This window comes from Lagopus leucura, unplaced genomic scaffold (assembly GCF_019238085.1).
Source record: "Lagopus leucura isolate 7727_CA_CO unplaced genomic scaffold, USGS_WTPT01 Super-Scaffold_100157, whole genome shotgun sequence".
In the NCBI taxonomy this organism is placed as follows: domain Eukaryota; kingdom Metazoa; phylum Chordata; class Aves; order Galliformes; family Phasianidae; genus Lagopus; species Lagopus leucura.
This window is the reverse complement of record NW_024962334.1, coordinates 14,702,520-14,729,614: the sequence shown is the minus strand read 5'-3', so window position 1 is coordinate 14,729,614 and position 27,095 is coordinate 14,702,520. Positions and strand designations below refer to the sequence as shown.

General features: G+C 41.3%; 1 protein-coding gene across 2 annotated transcripts in view; it reads left to right on the top strand.

Moving 5' to 3' along the window:
• Nucleotides 1-12,042, top strand: part of LOC122189663 (ubiquitin-conjugating enzyme E2 E2) — a 205,922-nt gene extending 193,880 nt beyond the window's left edge. For both annotated transcript variants that reach the window (XM_042889003.1, XM_042889004.1), the window contains exon 6: nucleotides 11,306-12,042. In XM_042889003.1, the coding sequence (XP_042744937.1) occupies nucleotides 11,306-11,403 (98 nt within the window). In that variant the 3' untranslated portion in view covers nucleotides 11,404-12,042. The remainder of the gene's footprint in view (nucleotides 1-11,305) is intronic.
• The last annotated feature ends 15,053 nt before the right edge of the window (nucleotides 12,043-27,095 follow it).

The window sequence follows — 27,095 nt, the reverse complement described above, 5'->3', positions numbered from 1 at the left end:
TGAATGAATGGGAGTAGGAGATTATTTCTTAAGTAGCAAAGTGTATGTTTTACCTGTTCCTAATTTAAGGGTGGATTGTACTATAAGATTTCATGTTCATATTGGAGATACAGAAGTAGAGCTCTGATCTGTAAACTGTCTGCATGATGTTCCATCTGAACAAGGCTCAGAAAAACAGCCCTTCTATGGATTGAAACATTTTGCAACTTAAAGATGAATTCGATTTTAAAAAATTCTCAAGGTTCTCTTCATCACACAGTCTCTATAATGCAGATTAGATAAAGTGTCAAAGTAGTAGAAATAACTGTAAGACACAATATTATACTAGCAGAAGGAATGGCCTCATTATCTTCCATGGGTATTTTTGACTCTAACTTGTACATTTTTTCCTGAATAACAGTCAATGCCTGAAATTCCTTGGCAAATGGAATATCATTGAGCCAGGCACAACAATGGAATCAGTGTGATCCCTCACACAGGAGAGCATCCAAAGAAAGTTATTTAATCTATTTCTAAATATAGAATTGTCACTGTAAATGTCAAATTCCGTCTTCATCCAGGGTTGCCATATAACTTCATTGCAACTTATCCAGGAGCTAAAAACCTGCCTACATGATGGATGCTAATTATTTTGTTTAACCTGTTTTTCACTCTAATCCCATTAGAACTTGTTTGTAATTAAGCTAATTATATTCATGTTCAGAAGTTAATTTAGAAATGGATAGTCCATTTGGTTACTAAAATGGGGTTATTTTCGCACTCACCTGCTGATTCCACGCTCATTGCCAGAGCTAGCACCCTGCTCCCATTTTGCAACACCCTGTGTCATGTCACTGATCAGCGTCTGGAAACATTGCTCTGTGCAATTATGCAGGTATGCCTGTGCAAGTAGGCCTGTGCAAGTATGCAGTATGGCACCTTGCCTTACATGCTTTAATTTTTGCACATTGTGCATTGGTACAGCATCGTCTTTAGATGCTGAACATCCCAGCTTGCCATCACACAACCTGGTTCAAATTATCCATGTCTGTAGTCCAGAAAAGCCTCAGAAAATCTGCCCCATCAAAAGCTTCAGCTGGGCCATACTGACAGAGCTCCTAAACACACTGCTTTCCAAGCATTTTCCTTCCAGTGCCTCTTGGTGCAGATATAAACTTAGATGCTATGAGTCAGATATAGCCTGCAACCTCCTTCCTCATGTTCCTTTGCAGAATGGGAAGCATAGACAACATAAAAAGAGAGGGAAAAGAGAGGCCAGAATGTTTTGAGTTATTGGATAACAGTGAGAGGTGTGCTAATGCAAAGCACACAGAAGTTCCTATTCCTGTTCCAAGAGATGTTCAACTTGCCAAGGGATTTCTGGCTCTGAACTGTGACAAGGGAGTCCTATTGGCCTTGATAAGCACAAAATTCTTCAGCAAGCCACCTTGTAGTAAATAATAGCCTTTTATTCCTTTGACATTCTGTGTGGGATTCCTAATAACAGTTTTAGATTTAAATAAGTCAAATTAATACCACGACCTAAACGGATTAGAAGAATAAAATCAGATTATACCAAAATAAGCAGCATTCATAACATACGTAGGCTTTTCTAGTTACTCCACAGATTAATTGCAGTAAAGGAACAAAGGCATAGATTCAAGAGTAGGATTCAGATGCATCTGACCTAAAATGATCCTAGTGTCTGTCGAAATTGAAGATTTTGGTGCTGCTCATGTTCAAACCCTTCTCCTGAAAATGAAGATGCCTTTGAGGTGTGTTTTCCTCTCAGCATCAAAATGCCAGCAGAAGACCAGACAGTGCAGTGCCGGTGCAATAACACTCCCTCTCCTCCCTGTCACCTGGGAATCCACACAGTTGGTGGATCCCATTGGACCAAATTGTTCTCTTGCTTAGTAATCTACACTTGGTACCTGTGATAGGATGTCTAACACTATACGAAGCATGGTGATGGGAAATGCATCCACACACAATTGCTTTGGGATTAAAATGTTTGTTTGGGGTGTTTAAGGGCCATAGGTCACCCCTTTGCTAAGAGCTGTTTATTAGTTGGAAGAGAAATGACAGAAATCCGGAAGAAAATTGCTTCTTTTTTCTTTAAAACATATAAATTCTAAACATACCAGAATTTATATAAAATATGTATTCCTTCCTCAATAAATCTTGTAACAAAAAAAAAACATCCTCAGTATTTTTCTGAAAATATAGTTATCAAACTATGGATGCATACCAGTTACATTATGAATATTAGCACTTTGCTAGACAGCATTTTGAGATCAGAGTGCTGTCATTTCCTTACACGCAGCGATCTTCCATGGGTTGAATGCATATTGTCATGTTTTCTGAAATTTTTATCAAGCCATGTACCATGCAGTGTCTTCCACATCAAGTTCTTAGTTACTAAAATTTTTTTATTAATTTTTTTACTAATAACAACCACTGTTTCTCTATTGAATTCATTGTTATGAACAGATACTTTGCTAATGTATCCATGCTTTAATTTTGAGATGCATTCAAGCATCAAAGCAAAGTGTGTTATTTCAGAACTTTAATTGTTCCAGCATGCTGGCATTTCTAATAGGTGCATGTTCTTCCCTAATTAAAGACAGCTCTTCAAGATCAGTACATTGTGCCTCGTTGATCCATGATTGCCTCAGCTAACTCACAGTCAGCCACTGAAGTTTATAGAAACCCTGCTAAAAACAGCAGACGGAAAAAAAAACCCTTTACTCTTTAGACAAGAATGATTTCCCTTGGCAAGATCCAGAGATGAATCACTGCCAATGCTTCCCTTTAAGAGTCATGTTAGTAAAATCGGGCCAGATAATACTCCTTATTTCTGAAACATCTTTTTCTGAAGCAGCCTCATATTTCACACAGATCTGTGGTAGGTAGCCTGACAACAATCAAATGCAAGTCTAGAGAGGGATGAATTTCTCCTTCCTTGTATCCAAAATGTTTTAGTAAGTGAATGTTTGCTGAACTGGATTTGCAGAGCTCTTTTATTTTTGGAGATAGGTAACATTTTGCTGAAATGAATATCAGAGCTCTTTTATTTTTGAAGACAGGTAACATTTTCCTCCAGATATCAGTTTGGACATTGGAATTGAGTCATATATGCCTTAATATTTGTCTGACAACTTCTCCAGACACTATAGGAACTACGAAGTCAGATGTGTTTCTGACGGAACTGGGCCGAACCAGCCTGTAAACCGTTGACACAATTCTACAGAGCTCAAGTCATATCTGACAGTTTCTTTATGACAGATCAATACAGTCACATTTACCACATCATCCAATAGCTTCCAATTTTTAGTATTTATTCTAAATATGTGGTGTGACAGGGAAGCATTACTTAGTTTCATGGGTGAGACATTAAAGCACTGCTGTAAGACCACTTAGCTTTCTTAGAGTCATCATAACAACTTGCAAACCATGAAGACTGTGGAACACTCCAGCATTTCACATCTTGCAAGCAGTGTGACAGTTAGCTTCCGGTTTCTCGGCTTTAGCAGAAAAGCTAAGTCACAGCTTGAATCACTGATTGAGCATGTGGTGGGAAGGCAAGGCCAACCCATGGGAGCTCAGGTGCATGCTATGCATCTGAGTGGCTGGAAGGGGAGGAGCCAGGATCCACCCCTTCCCAGACCTCATTTAAGGGTTGGCAGTGGAGGTAAGGTAAGAATCTTGCTGGAGATTCCTACCTACCTGAGGTCTTCTAGAGGTAAACAGTTTTTTTTGTTTGTTTGGTTTTTGGTTGTTTTTTGTTGTTGTTGTTGTTGTTGTTGTTTGTTTGTTTGTTTTTTGTTTTGTTTTGTCTTTGTTTTTTTTCTTCCCTTTGTTTCTGTGTCCATAGCAGCTGTATTTGGGTTTGTCTTTGTTTGCTGCAGCCAAAGACTTTCCTGCCCCACTATTATCACTCTACTTTCTATCACATTATAGTGCTATGCCTGTCCAGACACATATCTTGGCTATCCAATGGACTAGGACCTCAGGATCTTCCTGTTTTATTTTTTCCCTTTCTCCTCCTGCACCTACTCTGATTTTTGTTTTCTCAGGGGAAATCTTTATGTGTATAGTTAGAGAGGTAATCAAGGACTGAGTATGTACTGGTGATTGCAACTTATGATGCTTGGAACAAAATTATAAGTCTCCTTTAACCCTGTGTTAGCACAGCAACCACTAGACTGACATGGCTATGTAGGGTCAAAAACTTCTGGCAAATGTAAACTTTAAAGTTATACAGTCTCTAAGCTACTGTATGTAGTCCAGTTTTCTATTAGTTCTCTAAACATGGATGTTGTTAGTGTAAATGTTGGTATCTGGTGAGACTGTGTCTCAAGTTCTTATGTATCTGTACTTTACTCCCTTATTCCCCATCTTTACCTGGAAAGGCAGTCCTGGGTTTTAACTGAAAATGAGAAGTGACGCAACCAAGTCAGTCTTTATTTCTTCTGACTCCAACATGTAGGATCACCTCATTTCTGAGAAGATTATGTCACAGGCATCTTACTGCATCTCTCACTATTTTTCTCTGGTGGGAGGAACCCTTGAAGGTCATATGGTTGTCTACCTCACTAAGCTATATCAACCATAGTTGGCAGCCTAATGAGGTACATGAGCTGTAAAGCAATTCCAGAAGGTATGTTTTAATAGTTTAACATGCTCATATAGCCTATATGTATTAGAACTTTTCTGTTGAGATGTGACCAGTCTAATCTGCACAACTCCTGAAACAAGAAGCAGAATTCATTATACTCTATATCATATGATTTCTGCTATAAATCATAACTGCTAAAATGTTAATTCCTAGTGAACACTAGATTTTTCTTGAATTTGTTCCTCTTCTCTTCCAAGGATTACATTTTTCTTTGCTGGAACAACTCCTTTTGGTTTTTTTTTGGTTTTTTGGTTTTTTGGTTTTTTTTCAGTGTTTACTGATCACTTCATCATTCTTCTGTACAGTTTTCAAAGAGCCTTGTAGATGGATAAATACATTATCAATGGATAGTTGGGACTGTGATTTCATAAAAGTCAGGAATAAATCGTACTTCTGCTTGTAGGGTGTGTAAGGCAATCCAGAGCCCTGCTACTGCTCTTTGTTCTGCCTTGAATCAGTCTGTTGTTCCAGTCCATAAGCGTGTGTTGATCAGACTTCCAACTGTGAGGCCAGTTTTATTGCCACACAAACGGGGATTAGTGCCATGCTGTACTCATTTTCACTTCTCCTATGGTTTTTGAGCACTCTTTTTGAAGGTGAAAGGTTAGTGGAGTAATTCAGTGTTCCACTTCACCTGCCTCTTCCTCCAAAGAATTACTTAGTCTATTATTATTAATGATAGCAAGACAGGGAGTAGCACTGCTGCTGTAAGATCACTGAAGGATCCTATGATGCATTTCACATACCTCGTTTTCCACATCAAGACACACAGCATCCTTGACATGTTCTTCTAGGAGTTGATTAAGTTTAAAAGAGATGACATGTGGCAAACTATGGAAACCTCCTAAGGCGAAGTGACACAGTGAATAAAAATTACTCACAAACAATTCATCTCTACTTAATCCCTTCCTCTTGAATTTTTAAATTGTTCTATGACATACTTGGTACAGCACACATCATGCCTCTTTTGTCTTCAGTTTTCACTGGCTAGTCTTCCTATGACTGGATGCCACTGAAAACAATATGAGAATATAATTAAAGGTAAAATATATATTTTTGATTAAGTTTATTCTGGTGTGCATCAAACATCAGCGTTTGTTGTTTAGAAAACTTGTGTTCTTGTGTTTCAAAGGACTGTTAGGTTCTTTTTCTTTTTCTTTTTTTTTTTTCCTCTCCCAATCTTAATTTTGTTTTATTTTTTAGTTTGGCTTTTGGGACCTATTTTTTTTCTTTTTTTTGAAGGTTGGTTCTGCGCTGCTATTGGCACTGAAATTACCAAACAAACTGTAGTTATTGAAAACATGAACTTACTTTAATTTCCATGTAGCCAATTCTACATATCTTGCTGTACAAAGATGATTCCAAGGCAGCTATACTGTAGGTGACATAGAGAGCACCTGATTTATTTATTTTTTCCTTAAAAGGCTTCAAAAAGACAAGCATTCCCAATTTTTGTCTGTTCAAAAAGCAATACAACAAAATACTTGTGAAAAGAGGCAGCTCTAAGAAAAGCAATCCATGTTCCTTAAGTCAAAAATTCTTCTAAATATGTAACAGAAGTCCAAGTAGGTTAAACAAAACAAGCAATTTTTTGTTTTCTTCTGCATTTCACACAGCTGGCTCAAAGAAAGGTAAGCAGATTTCATTTTTGGTGACTGATGTTTCAGTGCAAGTAGTTTCACAGAGTGTCTCATAGCCATGTTAAAGGAGTACTATATAGTCAGAATACAAAGACCTTTCAAGTTACACCTGACCTTTGGAAATTCCTCCAGATTAATTCTGCTCCATCAGCTGGAGGCCAGTTCATCAAAATTCCCTGTGATACAGAACTGAAACTGTACCTGGACAAAAATACATACATACATGTTGTAAATATTTGGCTGAAGAAACTGAGATTTGGTTTTGTTTGTGGTTTTTAGTTTTTAAGGTGACCGAGAAATCTTTCTGAGAACTCATTTAAGATGGTGTAATAACTGACTCCATCAGCTGTTGTCTATTAAAACTGTAAAATACTGTAATTGAAATATTATTCTATTTTATAAGAGCTTGTAAATATACATAATGCATACAAACATCCATAATGTACATTTGAAGTCTAAATGTGTGTCTCTTTAACCATGCTGGCACTAACGATTGGAATTTCTTTGCATATTGTGTGGCTGATGGAGAAGAGACACTGAAATCAAGCTGTTAAATACACCATCTCATTTTTTCTTTTATTTCACTAGAGTATGTTCTCTGTATTTTTAAAAGCGCATTGAAAAGCCCAAGAGATGAATTCTGCTCTGAAATTGCTGTTTGCTGATATAGAAATAGCTGTAAAAATACAAGCAGGGAAAAATACAGTATAGCAATATATTTTCATTTATTTTGGAGGAAAGTAGTTTTAAAGAAGAATTATAGTCTGTCTTCTGAATGATAAAGCAGTATAACTAGCATTAAACACAGCTGAAATTTTGTAATGACCAAACCTCAGCTCATCCAAATCCCCAATAGCATTAACTCCCCAGAATTGGGCTGTAAATTTGATTAGCTTTACAACAGATATGAGACACAAATGTTCTTCCTTATACAGTCATATTAAGTGGCTGCAAAAGAAGATCACAAGTCATTACAGAGCAGCATATCCAACATTTAAGTGAGGCAGGAACTCCAGCTCACCCAGCTTTCTACACTAAGTGCAGCGCAGGGTCGTTCTTTGTTATTCTAGCTTCCCAAATCTCTGGCACCCTGAGGGCTGGTGTGTCTCTGGCCACAGGACAGGGTATCACACCAAGGACACAGCAGCTCTCAAGCCAGGCATGGTGCATCTGGTGACCTGAGAGATCCCAGTGTATGAGCATCCTGCCATGCTAGCTGTTGCCTATAGTTCGATTGAGTTCATTTCTGTAAGGGCCCAGGCTTGTGAGAATGGCGTTGCCAGAGATATTGTGTTTGTTGGTATTCTCTGTGACAAAGTTTTGTCTTAATTTCTGTATATTTGAAAGTAGTCTGTGCTGTTACCGTTACTAATCTATTGTGGCTTCATTTTTGTTAATTTCATTAGGTCATTCTGATAATGTATTTCTGGTGTAGCTTTACATTCTGAACTCTGTTTTTCATTGATGTTTGGACAAAGCTCCACTTGGAGTGGACTTCTGAAATGGCCCCTGGTTCACTGATGAATTGCACTACTTCCAGGAGAGAGGGGAAAAAAAAAAAAACCTAGAGCGGTTTACTAATTACAGAAACAAATTCCTAACATTGAGGAAAAAAAAAACAGATATATACAAATGGTAAACAAGAAACAGTTTTACAGTAATGAGAAACATGGGGAAAGCAGTTCTAAGAATCCTGAGTATTCCTTTTTCAATTATTTATGCAGTGGTTGTTTTATAAATATGTTTTGTTGTACTGATGGGTATTTTTACAATATTCCTCATTCTCTGCAGCCCAGCTCAGAACTGGCCTGTACTCAACCATTTGCTACTCTGAGGGGACAGTTCTTGAGTTTCTCTTTTCAAGTATTTTTGAACATTATGCTCACAGCCCATGCACATTGAGGATGAGGTATTTGAAATTATTTTAATTCAGTTTGTCTGATAATCTCAATTTTATGGCCTGTCCCCATGAGCTCTGTAAAGACGCCAGCTCATGACTCATTGAGTGTTACCAGAAGTGTCTGTCTCCCTGGGCCTGCCATACAGATGCTGCCTCCAGCAGGACAATGTGGCTTGAGCCTGAAAGTGCACAGCTTCATGCAGAAGTAGGAAAGGACCATTTGCATATCTGGAATTCATGTGCCCTCTGTATGTCCGCCAATGCAAATGCAGCATGCTGCATGGTCAGTGTGACACTAACAAGGTGACTGATCTGAAGTGAAAAGTTTCCTCCTCACTAGTTGTCCCAACTTCCCAAACAAAGCAGTTATGCCAGTTTTGTGGCTTTACAGGAGCTGCTAAAATAAACTAGCTCTTCTAACATCTGTTGAAGAGTTCTTATTGAAGTCCTTGTAAATAACTACATGTAATGACAGCACAACTCAGCACTCCCTGACAGAGATGTAACATAGGATCTTCCCTGGCGAGAGCTATCCTGATCTTTCAGCTTGGTATCTCAAACTAGCAATTACTAGGTTACTGTTCATCTACCTCAAAAGAAATTGGCCACCCTTCTGGTGTCTGGGAGGAGGTGAGGGAAGGACCCTACACCTTTCAAAACCTTCCAGATATGTTACTGAAATATATTCTTATGCCCAAAAAGAAATATAGATAGAAACCCACATAAGTAATCTAAGGCTGGGGATGATTATGTAATACTCAGTACCCTTTCAGTTATCAGGGAAATTGATTTTTGAGCTCTCATCTAAAAGACACTTCCATGTAAACATTCATTCTGCATGTAAAAACATTTTCAGATTTGAACTGAGTAAATCTATATTACACTATGCTGCTTTTCAATGCACTAACATCAAGTTTGGAGAAGATCTTAGCTGCAGCCATTTAAATATGCAGTAAATGGAAGAAATTTTTTTACTCAAGGAACTGTGAGGTGCTAGCACAGGCTGTGCAGAGAAGCTGTGTATGCCTCATCTCTGGAGGCTTTTAAGGCCAGGCTGGATGGAATTCTGAGGTGGTGAGTGGCAATTCTGCCCGTGGTAGGGGGCTGGAACTAGACGATCTTTGAAGTCTCTTCTAACCAAGCCATTCTATGATTTTAAACCTCACTAAGCACTTACCATGATCCAGATGACAATATCATGATATTCTTCCGAGCAGTCACCAGCAGCTGCCTCAGAGGTCAAAGCCCACCTTTCCTAACAGCGTTAAAACCAACACGTTCACCAAATTTTGCTCAATGATTCCCTTTGAGCTCCACCGTTACTCTTTCTTTCTCCATAGTTGCATGGAAGTGTTTCTTGGACCAATGCTGCCAGATTCAGCCTTGAGCAACCGTAACTGGTTCCCTCAGACTACTCCCTGAATTCTTGCAAAGAGACATTTGGCGCTTCCCCATTACCCAAGTTGCTCGTTTACCCTACAGTTTGTCTCAAAACTCGTTACAACCACGAACAACTTTGCACTCCTTAAACAATAGGAGACTGTCAGAATCCTATTTGTTGTGAACAAAATCCTTCCGGTAATCCCATGTGATTCTCCTCCTTGGCTGTGGAGCCAAAGGTGATATACTTTCTATTCTGAAAATTTTTAAATGGGTCTTAGCTCAGCTGTACCTCTTTGACACTCATGCATGTAAAAATAGCAAAGTCTGGGCCTCCGTGACCTCCTCTGGATATATTAAGATATGGAAGTTAAATGTATGCATTAAGTGCTTGCAGGACTGAGACTATGGGGTCTTAATATGCCACAGCTGCAGTGGTAACTTGCCTTACTGATTCAGGAGATGCAAACTTAGTATTCAAATCATGGGCTCTCCCTGAAAGTGTACATTCAAAGCAAAGTATTTTTTCATTAGATGTTATCTGCTAATATTCAGTTGTGTTGGCAGCAAGTCATTCAATTGATTTGGCTAAAGCAATGTACTTATCCTATCATAAACTCTTATCATCAACAAACAAACAAAAACCTGGGATTAACTTTGCTGACAGCTTGACATCTCTCCCTGGGAATCCTGGTGGTTAATAATGCTGTGCAAACACAGCACTCGGGTTACAACTGTACTGGGGAAGCTGACGTTCATTTTGTTCAATGGCACCATCTTCAGTCAACTGCAGAGCTGATTATTAACTGGCCCCAATAAGAAGTCATGTGCGTCTAGCCTAAGTCAGGAAAAAAACGTACGTAAGTGCCACAGAACTGACATGGTGTGGTGATACAGGAAATTTACTGTTTTGCAAGGACTACCAAGAGTTTGGGTCCTCCAAAGAGGAAAATCTCTGTACTGAAAGGAGAAAAACGTTGATTACTCTGAGAAAATCTTTTCTTGGTTTGTTTTTCTTAGAGGGCTAGCTGGTTTTATTTAATTAACTAAAAAGTAATTGTAGATCCAGATTAATGACAACAGACTTTTTCTGGGTTGTATTTTTTTATTTTTTTATTTTTTTTTTTGGAAATACAGAAGTAGCTATAGAAGACAGAATCATGAAGCATTCTGGACACATGAATGCTCAACAAAATCTCACAAATTGAATGCCAGTATTCAAATAGTATTTGTTGCCCTCCTTTCTGACCTTTCTTTATTCTTTAAAATACAATTGAAAAAAAAAAAAAAAAACCCGAAAACAAACCTGTTAATAGAATTGGAGCCCATCCTCCCTTTAGGTAGCAATATAGGTATTTGTGGAAGTCTAGTACCATAAATAAATGGCTTCTAGTGTTTTTATTTTTGACATCTGAAATTCTTGCTATTTTTCACTCTTTGCTCAAACTGTAATGATTGGAACATTTGTTCATGAGGCATAATTTTAGAAAATGATTCAAGTCATATGTTTACCAGAAACTTGCAACTAATTGCCCCGCTAGCTCCTCCCCGTGCTTTTGCTTTTTTCTTCCTGTATGCATGCATGTTTTCAAAATGAGAATAAAATATGTAGACATCTTGTTCTTACAGTTAAAGCTAAGAGGACAGAATAAATCTGTATCTGAGGACAGTCTTTTCTTCCTTCCAAGGCTGACAAGCATTTCACGGTTTGTGTTTCCTTTTCAGCTGACCCCCTGGTTGGAAGCATTGCCACTCAGTATATGACTAACAGAGCAGAGCATGACAGAATGGCCAGACAGTGGACCAAGCGATACGCCACATAGGAACCTCCTCTAGGATTTGCTGGACCTGTGCAAGCACATTCACTAAGTGCTTCAATAGCCCTTCCCTTCATTCTTATTTTTTAAATTTTGAACCATTTCTTTTTTGTTTTGTTTTTATTTTTATTTGTTTGGGGGTTTTTTTGTTCTGTTAACTTGAAAGCTGTTTCCCTCAAATGTAGACAGGGAATTTTGGTTATCAGTGCAAAGAATGTTGGATCTGTAATAGTATAGAGCTTTGTCACGAAGCTTTGTATTAATGTGTGTTTTTTTTTTTCTTTCATGTGTTTTTTGGGAAAACAAACAAATTCAGAATTATATCTCGTTTCTACTTAAATGTAGTGTTTAGGGTTATTTTTTTGTACTGAAGTCTTTAATGGTGGGTGCATGCTACTGGGAACAAGTTTTGTATAAAAGCTTAAAATCAAGAATCACTGTGCATTACTAAGACTGTGTTTATCACTAGCCTTCTGTTTCCCACACAAAAGGCTACTGCATTGAACAAATTAATATGTATTTTGATTTACTTAAAGGAAAAGTGCTTGTAAATTTCTTAGGGACCTGCCACTTTTGACTGTGGATCAGTTGATGTACACTTGTATTATTAAAGCACTCAATAAAACACTGTGGCTGATAAATGCACTTTTTGCAAGACGGTGCTTTCGTGTCTGTGCACTGTAGACTGCACAGTCCTCACACAATATGACTGCAGGTTAAGCAATTATTTTTAGACCTAAACTATTCATTTGTTCTTAACAGTATCTTTCTTAACTTAGAATTCTTTGTTGCGCGTATCTTTTATATACAAACATCTTCTAAATTTTAAGGCCATTCTTTCACGTGCCGGCGCTCAGCTCAGCTATTCTGAAGCCTCTTGCTGAATCTTTTGTACTATAGCTTCACTGTATCCATCTTGTTACTTTTTTAATGGTTGACTATAAAAATAGCCTTGCAATGAAAGCAGAATATTGATGATGATTTTATACAGCAGGCTTCGTTTTGCCTTTCTCCTAGCTCTTTAATTGTAAAAGCAACTGTTACTTGAAAAATAAATGAAGGTTTTCGATGGGAAAATTGAGCCCATTGCACCAATCATTCCCAGCACGTTCAAGGCAAGGGTATTTCTATTCAGATTTGACCTTCAGGCTAATTTTAGATATGCAGCCATAGAAGGAAAACTTCTCCTTGGCTAAGGAAATGCGTGGGTGTTGTGATTTAGAAAATATATACTGTGATGCTGATATCTAAATGTTCTTTGTGTTGCAATGGCATCCTGGAAAATCCCTGTCTCATATAATTAAATGTTACAGATGCCACATATAATCCTTGGCTGCCCTCTCTTTCTCTCTTTTCCTCTTATGTTTAAAGAAGATTTTATCTTAAGGAAGATACATTATAATAGGAACAACATAAAGATACAGGGAGACCCAGTCCCATTACATGCTAACCCAGATCCAGCTTTCCTGGAAATGAAAGAAGTCAAGGTGACACCGTGGGTCCCCTGTGGCAACCACTCTGAGGCACGACATGTCCAGGCTGTTTTGATTTTCTCTCAGCCATTTGCTCATAGCTGAAGAGTCGTACAGTTTGAATCTACAGGTGAGTTGTCTTCTATATGAAGAGAAGCTGAACAGTGATTTTGACATAGGTAGTATGTGATAACTACTGCCTCAAGAACCATGAGGATCTTGACAAAATAATCAATCTAATTTGGTCAAAACAAATGGGGAATCTTCTGGTTTCTGCAGAAGCCAACTGCCTACAGACCCGTGCAAGATTTTGAGGCCAAGAGATCCCAGATACAGATCTGAAAGAATAAAAGTTAAAGAAAAAAATATCAGAAGACAGACTTCTCTGACCTAGAACACCTTTTCGGAACCACTACTGTATGTGCTTCTCCTGGAAGATGCTTCCACCATCCAATTTACCAGAAAGTATCTCTACATTCTGCCTTAAAAATACAACAAAGGAGCAAAAGGATTAGAAGGACAACTGCATCTTTCCCAGGAAAGTAACAACATTACTTGTGCTGTTATCGTATTTGCTAAAGAGATTCACACCATGAAAAACCTTTATCCCCTGAGACAGCAACTAATGACCAATTTCAGATTTCTTATGAGTTACTGTAAGCGTCTGCTGCTCTGCAATCTGTATTTACACTCAGCTGAACAGAACACAGTAATTTCCTAGGTACATTTGAAAAAGAAATGTTCCTACTAACATCTATTGTTTTGCCAAAATATAAAGAAGACATAAACAGAAGAGCCTATTCCCCCTTTAATGCTGCTGTAACTGAAGAACAGCTGAGGTACCTCGGTAGAGGAACCACTGAATGCTTCACAGAAGTCTGCTCCAGCTCACCTTCCTCTCTTATCAAAAGCTGTGCAGTTCAGGCTTTCAGGTAAGTTGCCGTTGTGTGAAGCTGAATGCTGGCTTTGTCATAGACGATATAAAACTACTTCCTTAAGAACAGTGGGGAATCTCAAAGAAATAATCAGAAGAGATCAACCCACATTCATTAAAGCAGATGCAGAGTCTTCTGGCATCTTCAGGAGCCAAATGTTTGTAAGTCTGGTCATAAAACATTCTCCTCTATTTGCAAATCTACTCTGTTTGCCTCCCAAGTAGTTCTTTTTCTTCATCTGCTGAACCTGGGAAATGAAAAGCATTATTTAAATCTTGCTGTTCTTGCTGAGGAGAAATGAGCCATCCAGAGCAGATTTCAGTCTGCCACCAGAGCCTCGCTGAAAAAATAATATATTGGTATAGTCTCCTTTTCTTCTTTTTTCCTCTACAAAATGCTGCACATTATTCCATCCAGCTTTTGTTTTTCAGGTTCTCTACAAATTTATCTCATTCTTGCTTCATCTTTTATGCCATATCATGTCCTTTCTAATTTTTTTAAATGAAGTCCACACACTGTGCTCCCGCAGCTGGGTATGAAGATCATTCAGGTGACACATAGCATAACATGTTCAACAGCATAGAGTTGGCTAAAGCTGGCCTTTAAGGACATCTTGCAGCTTTTATAACTTCAGCTGCAATAACCAGTAACCACGCATTGACTTTCCAGTTAGTGCTGATAAATATCGCTGTAGCACGTCCTTGATTTTAGCTCTGATGAAGCAGAATTCAGGGACCTCTCCAAACCGTGTTCTCCCCTTCTCTAATCACTGAGGTGGTTTTCACATCCCAGGTCCAACTGACCGGATGAGTTCCATCTCCAGAACATAACACAACATAGTACCCCAAAACATCCTGTATTTCCAGAGACAGCATTTGCAGACTGCTCCAGGAGTGAATTTTAGCAGCTCATAACATTTTTAATTACATGCATTGTGGGTGATTGCAGCCAAATGGTTACAAGCCATTAAAAACAGCTGCTGTGCTATGCATAAAGCAGGAATAATTCCTGCTCAAAAATTTTGCTGCAGGTTTCCAGCTGTGAGCTGCAGGTAGGCTCCTAGTGGTGCTCCTCTGAAAGCAGAGGGTGCTGCTGGCCCAGCACACCCTGGGTGGGGTATGGGCTCTCAGTTGTTATTTCAGCTCGCTGTTGCAGCACGCACCAGGCTCATGGCCATTTTATCTCTGTCATTAATCCCTCTGACTCGCTTCTCTTTCTCAAACGCCCTCCCCTCTCTGGCTGCTTTCTTCTGCTTGATCGATTCATTACTCTCAGCTGAAAAATTACCTTAAACACTGATCCCAGTTCAAACAGCTCTTCCTGAAGCTGCCCAGGAATTCAGATTTCCTTCTACTCTAATGACTATGCCCAGAAAGTGCCCTAGGCCCCTCTGCTTTCCTCTCCCTGAGACAGTGCCTCCTGCAGCAGTAAAAGCAGACATAGTTCTCTCTGAGATGAGGATGCTGTGGGGGGCTCTGACCATGTTGCAGTTCCCAGGTACTCCAGCTTCAGCTTGTCCTGGGGCCCTTTTTCTCCTTCTCAGTTCTCAGAAATCTCTCTTCTCCTTTCCTTACAGCCAGACACCTTGCCCCAAGCTCAGGGCATTTTCCATGTTTTGTGTTGGGCATGTTAAAACAAGGACTTGGAATAACATTTCTGGCAACTCCCACGTCCGACTGTCCAGCCTTGGCCACTGTGGTTCCCACAGAGCCACCTCTACCTGCTGGGTTTCTGTTCTCAGTTGCTCTCTGTCCCAGACCGCTCTTCTTTTCCTCGCCTCTACAACACCAGCACCGTATCTTGAAGCACTCTTCTTTCCTCTGAGTGACAGCTCTGTTTGTGCTCCAGTGCTAACAAAACCGTGTCACATAACTGGGCCTCCCAGAGCTGCAGATTTTGGGGTCTTACAAGCAAGATAAAGCTCTGCATGAACTAAGTGCTTCCTCATTGTGCCACGCCTGGCGTTGGCTGTAAACTAAATCACTTCTCCCACATGTCATTAGCAGTAATGAAATCCGTGCTGCCCTGCTTCCTTAGCATGACATCCATATGCAAATACATTTCCTCAGCTCAAAAGCTCTGCAGTCCCAGTAGCCTCCAGAAGCCTCTCCTGAGTCACAACCAGAATATATCTGGGGACTACCAGTTGCCAGGAAGTTTTATGACACCCTTAAATTCATTGTTCTGCACCCTTATTCTGTCATGAACTTTAACGAGGAGCTGCAGCACTCTAGGATAATGAAAAGTGCAGAGCAAAGCATCCTTTTCATGTGGACTTTGAATGTGAAAGAAAGTGGTCATGGGCTAATGCAAGACTGAGATAAAGACAAGGCTCCTAAACCACCCTAATCCCTTGCTAGTCCTAAACTGGGAAAATTCCTCTTCACCTAAGAATTAAGTCAAAAGTGTACTTTTTTCCTTAGGTTTTGCAGCGCCCAATCCAAAATTCCACTGTCACAGTTGTCCCAGTAGTGGGTGCACCATTTCTGGAGAGGTTCTGTATGGACCTTCCAGTGGTCAGAGCTTACCTACAGCCCTATCCTCTCCTCCTCTGTCCCTTGGGAAACAAGGGCTGGAAGCATGCACCTCGAGTCACTCCTTGTTGTCACTGCTCAGCAAATACACTCACTCACAACAGGCATTTGTTGCTGCAGAATCAGTGCTAGGGTCCCCTTTTGTGTTGCTGGTGACCTTGCGGTCAGGAAAAACAAAGGGTCACACTTCAGCTTCTGTGAAATGCCTCTTTTCTTTGCATTTGACTCATGCCCTTTGTAAGCCCCTGAATGCAGTCTCTTAGCATGAATGGAGCTTCTGCCACACAGACTTCAATACAGGCCCTCTCCTTTCTCCACTTGGCATAGACAGGGCAAAGAAAGCACCTTGGGCTGATGTACTTTGGAAGCAGCCTGCCTGTAGGGAAGGGTTGCCCACCTTCACTGCTACATTTACATTTCTCGTAGATCTCCTGGTTGCAAGAGCCTTTCTCTTGCAATTAATGCTCAGCACCAGGAACCTGCATAAACATCTCTTCATTCCTCCTTTGGAGCACATGCTTGGCTTCTACTTCACCCCTATTCCTTCTCTGTTGTTCCCCATCTCCTAAATCTGCTCTTCCCTTGAGCTTCAGCAACCAACCTCTTCCTGAGCCCACCAAACAACAACCACCGACGCCTCGCAGCCCCTCATCGTCCCACTGCAGTGTGCCAGCACCTCATGGAGAAGGGAGCTATTTCCAGCACGAGATGGCTGCTAGCTGCACAAGGTGAGGAAGGAAGACTTATTTATGCTCAGTTGAGGAAAGGAACAGGTGGTGCTGTCAGTGCTCAGTACATGGCACAAATGCTGTCTGCAGATCTCCTGGCCACCCAGTTCACAGCATTACTGCCCACTGGTCTTGTAGAAGGAGTAGGAGGAGAATGGTTTGTATTAAATGTCCTACATGTTGCTTATCTAAACAATACAGTGAAACTCTTAAAAAAAAATCTGTGTTCAGTGAGAACTTCATCATCTTTCATACAGGAATGTAATTGTGTGAATTAAAAAGTCTCTACAGTTTCCTGTTCTACATTATTATTTATTGTTTGTCTGCTACCCCTTGCTGCAGTGTTAGAAGAAAATCTTCCTGAAATCTACTTAGAATTTCAATCCTTATTGCAAAGCAGCAAAAATAATCAAAACCCGCTCCGTCATATCAAAGTAATCTAATCAGAGTGGCTCCCAGAATTATTTATGCACATACATTCTTACGATAATTTAATAATTGATATGCGTAAAGAAATAATCTCATTTTCTTCTATTTCATAATATACATCATGAAATGCTATATTTCATTACTCTGTAAACTCTATCTATTTCAAATACAGATTTGAATAACTTCAATTGAAATTTTCTAGTGAAAGGACACGCTGCTGCTTGTGCAGTGTAGTACTGTCTGCACTTGTCTTCAAAAACATAATGTTATTTGCAACATTTTTCTCTCAATTTGTACACAGTATTGAGAAAAGTCTGCAAATGAGAAATGACATCTGGCCCTTGAGCCGTGCTAATGCTGTGGCTATTGCTGCGAGGTGTAATAACTAAGTCTGATTTTTCACAGAGTGGCACTCTGCCTCTGGAGGCAGAGAACAAGGGATGCAGTCAAAGCCTGAGAGGAAATGAGAAGTAAAATAATTACAGAAATACACATTGCACTCATGCACTGTACATTTCCTCCTGTCATCTGTACATCCTGCAGCATCCCCCTCAGGTCAAGACAAACCCTTCTAGCTGCAGGCTACCAAACCCTTTTAGCAAAATATACTGGGATTTGCTTCCGTCTGACAGCTTTGCTTGGCTCTTGCTGGGCACCAGGCCCACAGCTGTGAGAAACACATCACCCCAGTTTCACCAGCACCTGGGGTACCCCCAGCAGGGCAGCCCCATGCCCCTGCTAAAACCTTTGGCTCCCTGCAGGGATCAACCCTCCCTGCATCCTCCTCATTCCCAGTGCTGCAGTGAGGGTCTCTGGAGCCAAAAAGTGGAGTAACCAGCTACATGCTGATGGCAACTGAGGTTTTTCCTGCCATGGCTAAAGCAAAATGCCTGGCTAGGAATAAATAATCCCAGTCTTGAATTTTTTATATGCAGCCCCTTTGGCTGAGCCTCTGGAAAATTACTGATGTCTCTGGCATGCTCAAATTCAGTGTAACATAGAACCAAAAGGTTTTTTCCATAATTTAGAGACCATGCGTACAGACAAAATTGCCAGTATACAATGCTCTCCCATAACACATGTCTTCACATAAGGACAAGTCTGTCCCCATAGCATCACGCAATGTTCACGCAGTAGCACTGGCACTGGCAACCAGCCTGGAGAATCGATGTTAGGAAACTCTAGTGTTTGGGTGTTTTTTCTGTGTGTGTGTAAAGGGCTTTCTTGTCTTTTTCAAAAAAAAAAATACAGTGCATGCTACCCCTGTGCATGCATCCTATCCCTTCCTCTTCCCAGCTGTTCCACATCACTTCAAGCACTGTGCACAGTATGGGGCACCACAGTTCAAAAAGGACGTAAAACAATTAGAAAGTGTCCAAAGGAAATCTACAGAGATGGTTCTGGAGGACAAGGTGAATGAGCAGTAGCTGAGCTCCTTTGGTTTTTTCAGCCCAGAACAGAGGAGGCTGAGGGGAGGCCTCATGACGATCTACAGCCCAAGGAAACAATGTGGAGCTGTGACAGGGAAGGGTCAGCTTGGGCATTAGGAAAAGGTTCTATACCACAGGGTGATTGGGAACTGGGAGAGGCTCCCCAGGGCAGTGGTCATGGCCCCAAGCTGCTGGAGTCGAAGAAGCATTTGAACAATGCTCTCAGCTATACGATCTGATTTTTGGGTGTAGGACCCTTCCAACTCAGGATATTCTGTGTTATTCTATGATTTTTTGATAAAACTAGCAAAATGACATTAACAGGAACTGATGAGGATGGATTTGGTAATGAAATAAAAGGGGGAAATATCAGTGGAAAATTGTTGGAGATAAAACATAAACAAACTTGTCCAGAGGGGTAAAATAAGGATAACTCTGTCACCTAACAGTTGTAAATGAATGTCCCAAAGTACAGTTTAGCATTGCACAATACCTTGGCAAAACAGGAATGAGCCACTCCCACAAAACACGTAGTTTGTGGCCCTGAAGTTTGTGGACTCACCTTGCTCCATGGAGAAAGATGCTGTTACACAGCCTAATTAGAATTATAAAAATTACTGCAAATAATAAAAACCTGCTAAAGTAAAAAAAGTCCATGTGCTGAACTGCTATTACTGCTATTACTGATCTTTTGCAGGTCTGCTCCTCCCAGTGAATATTCCTGTCCACAGAAAGCAGCAAGACCCACACTGTGGCTATTGGCCAAAGCAGAATTGTGCTCAGAGAATTGCTCTCCTTCTCTTAGCTCGTGTTACTTTTGTAATAATTTGACCATTGTGTGAGACTAGCATTGTCACCTGTGTAATGAGAAGGGGAAAAAAATTTCGTCTTCCGGTTTTTGTTAAATACTTTGGGAAAAGTAAAAGATATTAAAGATGGTAATTCTTTAGGGAAGCAGTGAGGTGGTAGCTCTGAATGGGACGTCCTCCCCATGCCCCGTGGAGGGACAGACCAACAGAGCCATGAGTCATGCACGCTTCCTAGATCATTGCAGCCACGGTGATCCACCAAGCAGAGCATATAGAACCACAGACACATTAAGTCACTAAGGTTCATCTACTCCAGCCATCAACCCATCACCACCATGGTGAGTAACTATGTCTCTTATGCCACATTTACAAGGTTCTTGAACTTCCAGGGGCAGTGACTCTGCCACCTCCCTGAGCAGCCTGTTCCAATGCATTACCATTCTTTCAGAGAATAAACTTTTTCTAATATCCAACCTGAACCTCCCCTGCTGCAGCTTAGGACCATTACCTGTCTTCTTATCCCTAGTTAATGGAGGCTTCTTTTCAGAATCTGCACCTTCTATATGGGAACTATTTTTGCCTGAGGGAAAGAATGAAGCAGTATTTTCTATCAAATGTAATGTGAAATTCAGCAAAAAAAAAAAAAAAAATAGTTGGATGGCTTCATATCTGTGTCACCAGTCCTCCAAAAATTTATGCATGGAAATGTGTTTATTTTGTGTATATCAGATCTCACTAATGTATGTGCTGCAGTTGGCCAAATAACTTTCCTTTAGGATATTGTTTTTCCTTCATAGTTATTTGTTTTTAAATTATTTTACTTGTTAAAGTGCCTGCCCTCAGTAGGGGGTCTGCTTTAATTTCACAGAAGTACTTACAAATAGTCCTCCATGGACTTGCCACTCAAAGGCTGCAGCACTGAAAATAGGAACATAAAGCACAGTATAAACCTAAATGAGATTCCCTTACAGGAGCTGATGTTTATTGTCTCAGGTGAGAGAAAGAGAAAATATAAAAAGCATGCTGAAAATTAGATTCAATTATGCATTGATAAGCCGAGATGCCATTAGCAGCATGAGCAGAGCTGTGTGCAGCTGGGCCCAGTGCTGGGCAGAGGGGACACATCCCCCAGGATGATGGGGAAGTCACAGTGGGAGCAGAGGGGACAGAGCAGGGAATGATGACCGCCTGTCCTTGTAGGCAGCCACCAGTGGAGCCAGGTGTTAGTGCAGCAGGGTGAGCAGAGAACCTTGTGATGATGGAAGGCTGATTATTGCATGATTGCCTTTCTATTTATGGGAATTTGGATGTAAACATCTCTTTTCTGTCTTTTTTTTTTTTTCTTTTTTCTTTTCTTTTTTTTTTTTAAACTTACTCTCTGAGCTTAAGTGCATGTCTCTTCTTCCTGGTTGGGCTCCAATTAAAGCAGAGTACTCTAAGCGTGCACTGAGGTGGCAGCGAGGCCATGTCAGAAAGCATAACGCAGGCACAGGGATGCTTCTGCCTGGCCAGAGCCCACCAGCCATGCATTCCCCTTGGCTTTGCTTCTCCCCATCCAGCTCTGCCGGCAGCTTGGCCACGCATGGCATTTGTCTGGGAATGCCTTACTGAGGGTACCGACAGATGCATGGTGGAGGTAAAAAACAGTACAAGAGAAAGGTTTATAAATATATCGGTGTATGAAACTTTTTGCAAAGTCAAAAGCTGTTAAGTTCCAGCCGCAGAAGCCTTGGGAGGTGCCTCGGTGATGACAGTTGAAAAACCCGTGGGATGTATTTTCTGTTTCAGGTGAAAGCTGATGGGAAATGGGAGGGATTTACTCGCGGCTTAAAGGACAGAAAATGTGAGAGACCTCTGAAGCACCATAGCTCTTAAATGTGAATTAGAAGGGAGATTACTGTCTTGAGATAATGATGGCCTTGAATCAACTTCTGTTCTTGTGTAAATGCCCTTCTGTCTGGAGCCTCTCATTAAGTTAGGGTGACCACCTTAGCAGACTCACTGTATTTTTCTGCTCTCTTCCACTTAGGTAAGGCTCTCTTCTGTACTCTAAAAATAAAGCAAATGGCTTAAACTGCCATGGCTTCCATCCACCTGTGGAGAAAGAGACAATTTTGATATTTATTTATTTATTTTTTTTCCAGACAACATTGAAAATAGTGAAACTGTTTGGATAAATCCAGAAGGCAGCGTCTTCTCAGTGGACTTGTGGCATCCAGTGAAAGCTTTCTGGCCAAGCAAGTAACAATGTAGTATTAAAATGAAATATGTTTCTCAGCTTGAATAAGTAATACTGCCTACCTGGCCTGTTTGCAATGCTGAAATGCCTCCATGTGGTATTTCTATCTTAAAGGAACTGATTCATTACTATTCTTTCTCTCCGTATGCTGTTTCCACATGATTCAGTTATTGCTCAAAACTGTACTACTTTCAAAGCTGAAGCAAATTAGATGAAGTTGATTAAAATAGCAAGCCTGGAGAGCCTAACTTTACTGCTGATAAAGTTTAAGTAAGATTTGTTATTTATTTGAGACGTAAGGAGGGGAGAGAGGGATCTGATCTTATATATCTTGTGGTTTTCAACACAACCCCAAGTAGGTGAGATCTAGCTTTGCCTTTTCATGACTGGGAAGGCGGCGGGGAGAAGCAGAAGAGAGCCCTGATGCTAAGCAGTGAGCATGAGCATCCTTTGGGCTGTGTACTGATAGGCTCTTAGTGAAAAATCAGGATGAAGTTCCTGGGAGACTGAGACAATCAACTGTGCATGTCTTCCGAAAGGCAAGACAAAAGACACCCTTGGCCCAAAGCAACTGGCTCAGTGGGAGATCTGCTAGAGCCAAGAATGAAACCTCAGCTTCCAGTCTCTTACACATGACACTGATTTTCCTACCAACAGGCTTACTTCTGTTTATTTAGTATGGGCTTCTGGCTTACTTGATGATAACCAGAGATTTTTTTTCAGTTTAATTAAAACACTTTTGTCTGTTAGGATGCCACCGAACCTATTTTGTATTGCCAGTCACAGCTTATTAGCCCTTTAGGCATGGTGGTCAAGCTGAATTTCTAAACAAGAAAAAAAAGTTAAGAACAAGTCTTGAAGATATTTCATCAGTTCATAGAATGTGTGAGAATGGAGAGAAAAAAATAATAATGCAAAGGTGACTCATTCTGAAAGAGGAAAGAGATCAGCAGTTCTTGCCCCAGCCTCTTGCAGAAGGGAGCTCAGCTCTGTCTTCAGATCAGCCTTGCAGGAGTCCTCTCTCTCTGCTTTCATCTTGCTGCAGAGCTGCTGAGCAGGCTTGCTCCAGCCTGTTCATTCCAGTTCTCCCTCCTTTTTTGTGACTTTGTGCAGCACTCTGGTTTGGGGCATGCAAGGATTCTTTTTGGTCTTTTAGCTGTTCAGCAAGATTACTCGGTCTTTTGTTCTGCATCATGCAATAAACCCATCGGTTTAGCATCTCCTCAATAAGCACTTTGCTTTTCCACACATTTCTGGAATATTTCACAGAACTTGTTTGCCCAGAGCTTACTTACCAGGGCCCTGCTAAGTTTGCTTGTTCTGGCAGAGCACACCACTTCCTTTGCTCATTTCCTCTCCTTTACCACATTGTCACAGGTTGTTATATATGGGAATGCACACGAGGCATCATTGCTATTTATAGGCACACACAGCTACATATGAGGTGTGGAAGAGACAGTGCTACATAATATATGCAGGAAAATTCGTCACAGATGAACACATCCTCACATTCACTGTACATTGACCCTGAGTGAAGGGTATCCTGTCAGAAACATTGGTTATCCATGCCGTGTGGTTTTCTTTTTTCTTTCTTTTCCTTTATTTGTATTAGATTCTGGCTACTTTGAAATTCCTTTAAACCTTTCAAGGTCTGACTTAATCCATGGCCTCCTTCTCCCATCTGAGAACTACACAGTCATGCACTGCTGTGTTGGTACAGGATCCTGGTGTGCTGTTTCAGCTTACTGACCTTGCAGGAGCCAAGCCTGTGTGTATGTGTAGAGGGAGCAGAGTCAGGCTTCATATCATTCAGCAAGGGCTGGGATTAAGTGGTTTAACTGGGAGTGGAGAGAGCAGGAGCACAGCAGGCTCTCAGCTTTCTGAACTCAGCTCTGAAGTGCATGTCCTCACTGTCCCACCCTGTGACTGTGCTGTCCTACCCCTCCCTTCACACTGGCTCCAGCAAGTATCCGACCTCATGAAAAGTCACTTCAGCGTGCTAAATTGCTAGGGGATGGATGACTTGTTGTTTAGGGTATGTGTCTGGCTTGAGCAGGGTGAGAGGAGCACAAAGAGGAGTCAGGGCTGCATCCAGGGCTGGGAAGGTGGGTGGGATTGCAGCAGACAGCAATTAAATTAGTTTAAGCTGTTGTTTTGTGGTAGCCTGAGTCAATTTTAGGGGCTTTTTCAATGGCTGAAGGAGCAATGCATATTTTCAATAGAGGTTTCTGCTAAAGACCTCCCTTTGCCTCCTCATTTGCAGCAGGATGATGCCAGAAAGAAGACTGTTGTCTTCTGGAGAGGGGAAGCAGAATTTTCTTTGGCAAACATGTCAGCAATATGTTTTTGGCACTGGCCTTGTCCTGTTTGTTGGTTATGTTTCCCCTTGCTGTAGGAGAGCTTGTTCCCTAATCATACCACAATGCTAGTGTACACTAGCCCTTTGCAGAGCCTGGAGCAGGTCACACGTGATGGTGTTATAGGACAGCAGACACTGAGTGAATCTTGAAATGCAGCATCCCTCCTGCAGCTCTGTGTTGGCCCCCAGAGCTTGCATGGCTGTGGTAATCTCTGAAGCTCAGCATTATGGTCCCCTTATCTCCCACATCAGCATGAGTTGATCTCTGGATGGATCTGCACGTGAATGGCCGCAGATGGGAAAAAAGAACGGGAATGAGGGCTTCTTTTGTGCCTGTCACTTCCAGAAGTGCCATTAAGGAACATGCCAGGGCTTTAATGAAACAGTGCATGGTACTTTCTCCCTGTTGCTGGGGCAAGCCAAAGAAGATGAGAGCATGATGCCTCATGTTGTTTCAGCCAGGGTCTCCATCCAAGTAACAGTCATTTTCTCCTTGCACAGTCCTTCAAATCCAGTGGAAATTGCCCTGAGCCAAGCCATCCAGGTCATTTTGTCTAGGAATTTGCTGGCCCACAAAAGCTGTTAAACATAAAGACAGAGACCCTAAACAGAACATTAATAAAGGAAGCAGCAGTATCTGAGGCATTTCATTTGGGGGCTGATTGAAAAACTTAATCCAGAAATATCAGTGGGAACGCACTGCTGCTTTCAGCATGCTTTGTGTCAGGCCATGGGCCCAGGTGTGTTGCCACGTGTTGTGCAAAGCCCGTGTATGAGTTCAGAGCTGCATGCCACAGCAACACACAGAGAAACCTGGGGTATTTGGGCCCCTTATTACAGCTGGAGGAAAGCAGTGCTGCAGGAATGAAAGCAACCATTTCCCTGACTACTCGCAAATATATGCTATACATGTCTCCTTTTAGTGTCCTAAAACTGACCCCACCAAACTGTAAAGAGGGGCTGCAAGGAAAAGCAAGTTACAGTGCTGTTGTATGGGATCTAACCATGCAGCTCATTATCAAGGTTGTGCAGTGTGATGTGGCAGCACTGTGGGGATACTTGAGTCTGGATTCACTCTTCAACCTGTCTTCCCCATAGCAGCTACAGGTAGGCTGTTGATCTTTCTCCTCATTAATCAAAATAATTTTGGAGAAAAAATATGAGGCTCATTTCCTATCCATTCTTCCCCTTAGTTCTTCAATTTATAAACAGCTTTATTTTGATTTTACTGTTTTCCTGTCACAAACTGACTCAAGTTTTGCTCGTAAAGATTTAAGATGGGAGCAAAAGGGGAAACAGGAGAGCCTTGCTTGGAATGGTACTTGCTGCACTGTATCTTGACCGAATTGCAGGTAAATGGATTCAGTTTCTTGGAGTGGGGTTGGAAACATGCAGAGTTTCAGTCATCTTTGGGGTTTCCATTTTTGGGTACAAATAAATGCAGCTATTTAGGGAACATACAGAAGCACAGAATTACAGAATCATAAGAGCTGGTTGGGACCTCTGGAGATCGTCTAGTCCAACCCCCCTAAAGCAGTTTCCCAACAGTAGGCTACTAGGCTACAGGAAAGCATCCAAGCATGTTTTACACATCTGTAAAGAAGGAGACTCCACAACCTCTCTGTTCCAGTTCTCTATCACACTCAGTGTAAAAAAGTTTTTCCTCATGTTCAGATGGATCTTCTTTTGTTCCAGTTTGCTCCCATTGCCCTGTGCTCTGTCTCAGAGCACCTTGCCAGAAAAAAGCCTGACCCTATCCACAGGATACCCATTCTTTAGATATTTATGACCATTGAGAAGATCCCCTCTCAGCCTTATCTTCTCCAGGGTGAACAGTCCCAGTTCTTCCAGCCTTTACTCATAAGGGAGATGCTCCAGCCCCTTCATCATCCTTGCAGCCCTCCACTGGACTCTCTGCAGTAGCTCCCTGTCTTTCTTGAACTGGGGAGCCCAGAACTGGACACAAGCACTCCAGATGTGACCTCACCAAGTCAGAGCAGAGGGAGAGGATAACCTTCCTAGATGTGCTGGCCACACTCTTTCTTAATTCACCTCAGGATACTGTTGGCCTTCTTGGCCTCACAGACACACTACTGGCTCATGGCCAACTTGTTGTCCACCAGAACACCCAGGTTCTTCTCCGCAGAGCTTCTCTCCAGCATGTCAGCCCCTAACCTCTACTGATGCATATGGTTATTCCTTCAAAGGCATAAGACTCTACACTTGCCCTTGTTGAATCTCATCATGCTTCTCTCTGCCCAATTCTCCAGCCTGTCCAGGTTTCACAGGTTTCGCAGCACAGCCTTCTGGTGTGTCAGCCACTCCTCCCGGCTTTGTATAGGTGTCCCCTTACTCTAACCTCAGCATCTTAAACTATATTCACAGCCCTGCTGTGAGGCAATAAAATGCTATTATCCTCACCTCATTTCTTATTCTTGGATAAGGAGAGAAGGCAAGAAAGGCAAAGGACAAGCAGAACCCAGCCCTAAGGCATGTGGTTTATGATCTTGCCAGAGCAGATGGAAGCTTGGTGTATAAGCAAACTGCAGCAAATCAGCGTGCTGAGGGGAGAATTTTCTCCTTTGCCAGCAAAAATGTGAAACAGAGAGTCCAGCCTTCTACTTAGCATTTCATGGCCTGAATCAAAGACACATGGAAGAAGCGTCATCCTTTTCAGATCCAGAATTTGTGTTTATTTCATGGGGGCTGGAATCACATCCAGTTATTCTACTAAATGATTTGGGCTCACACTGACCTTGCAAA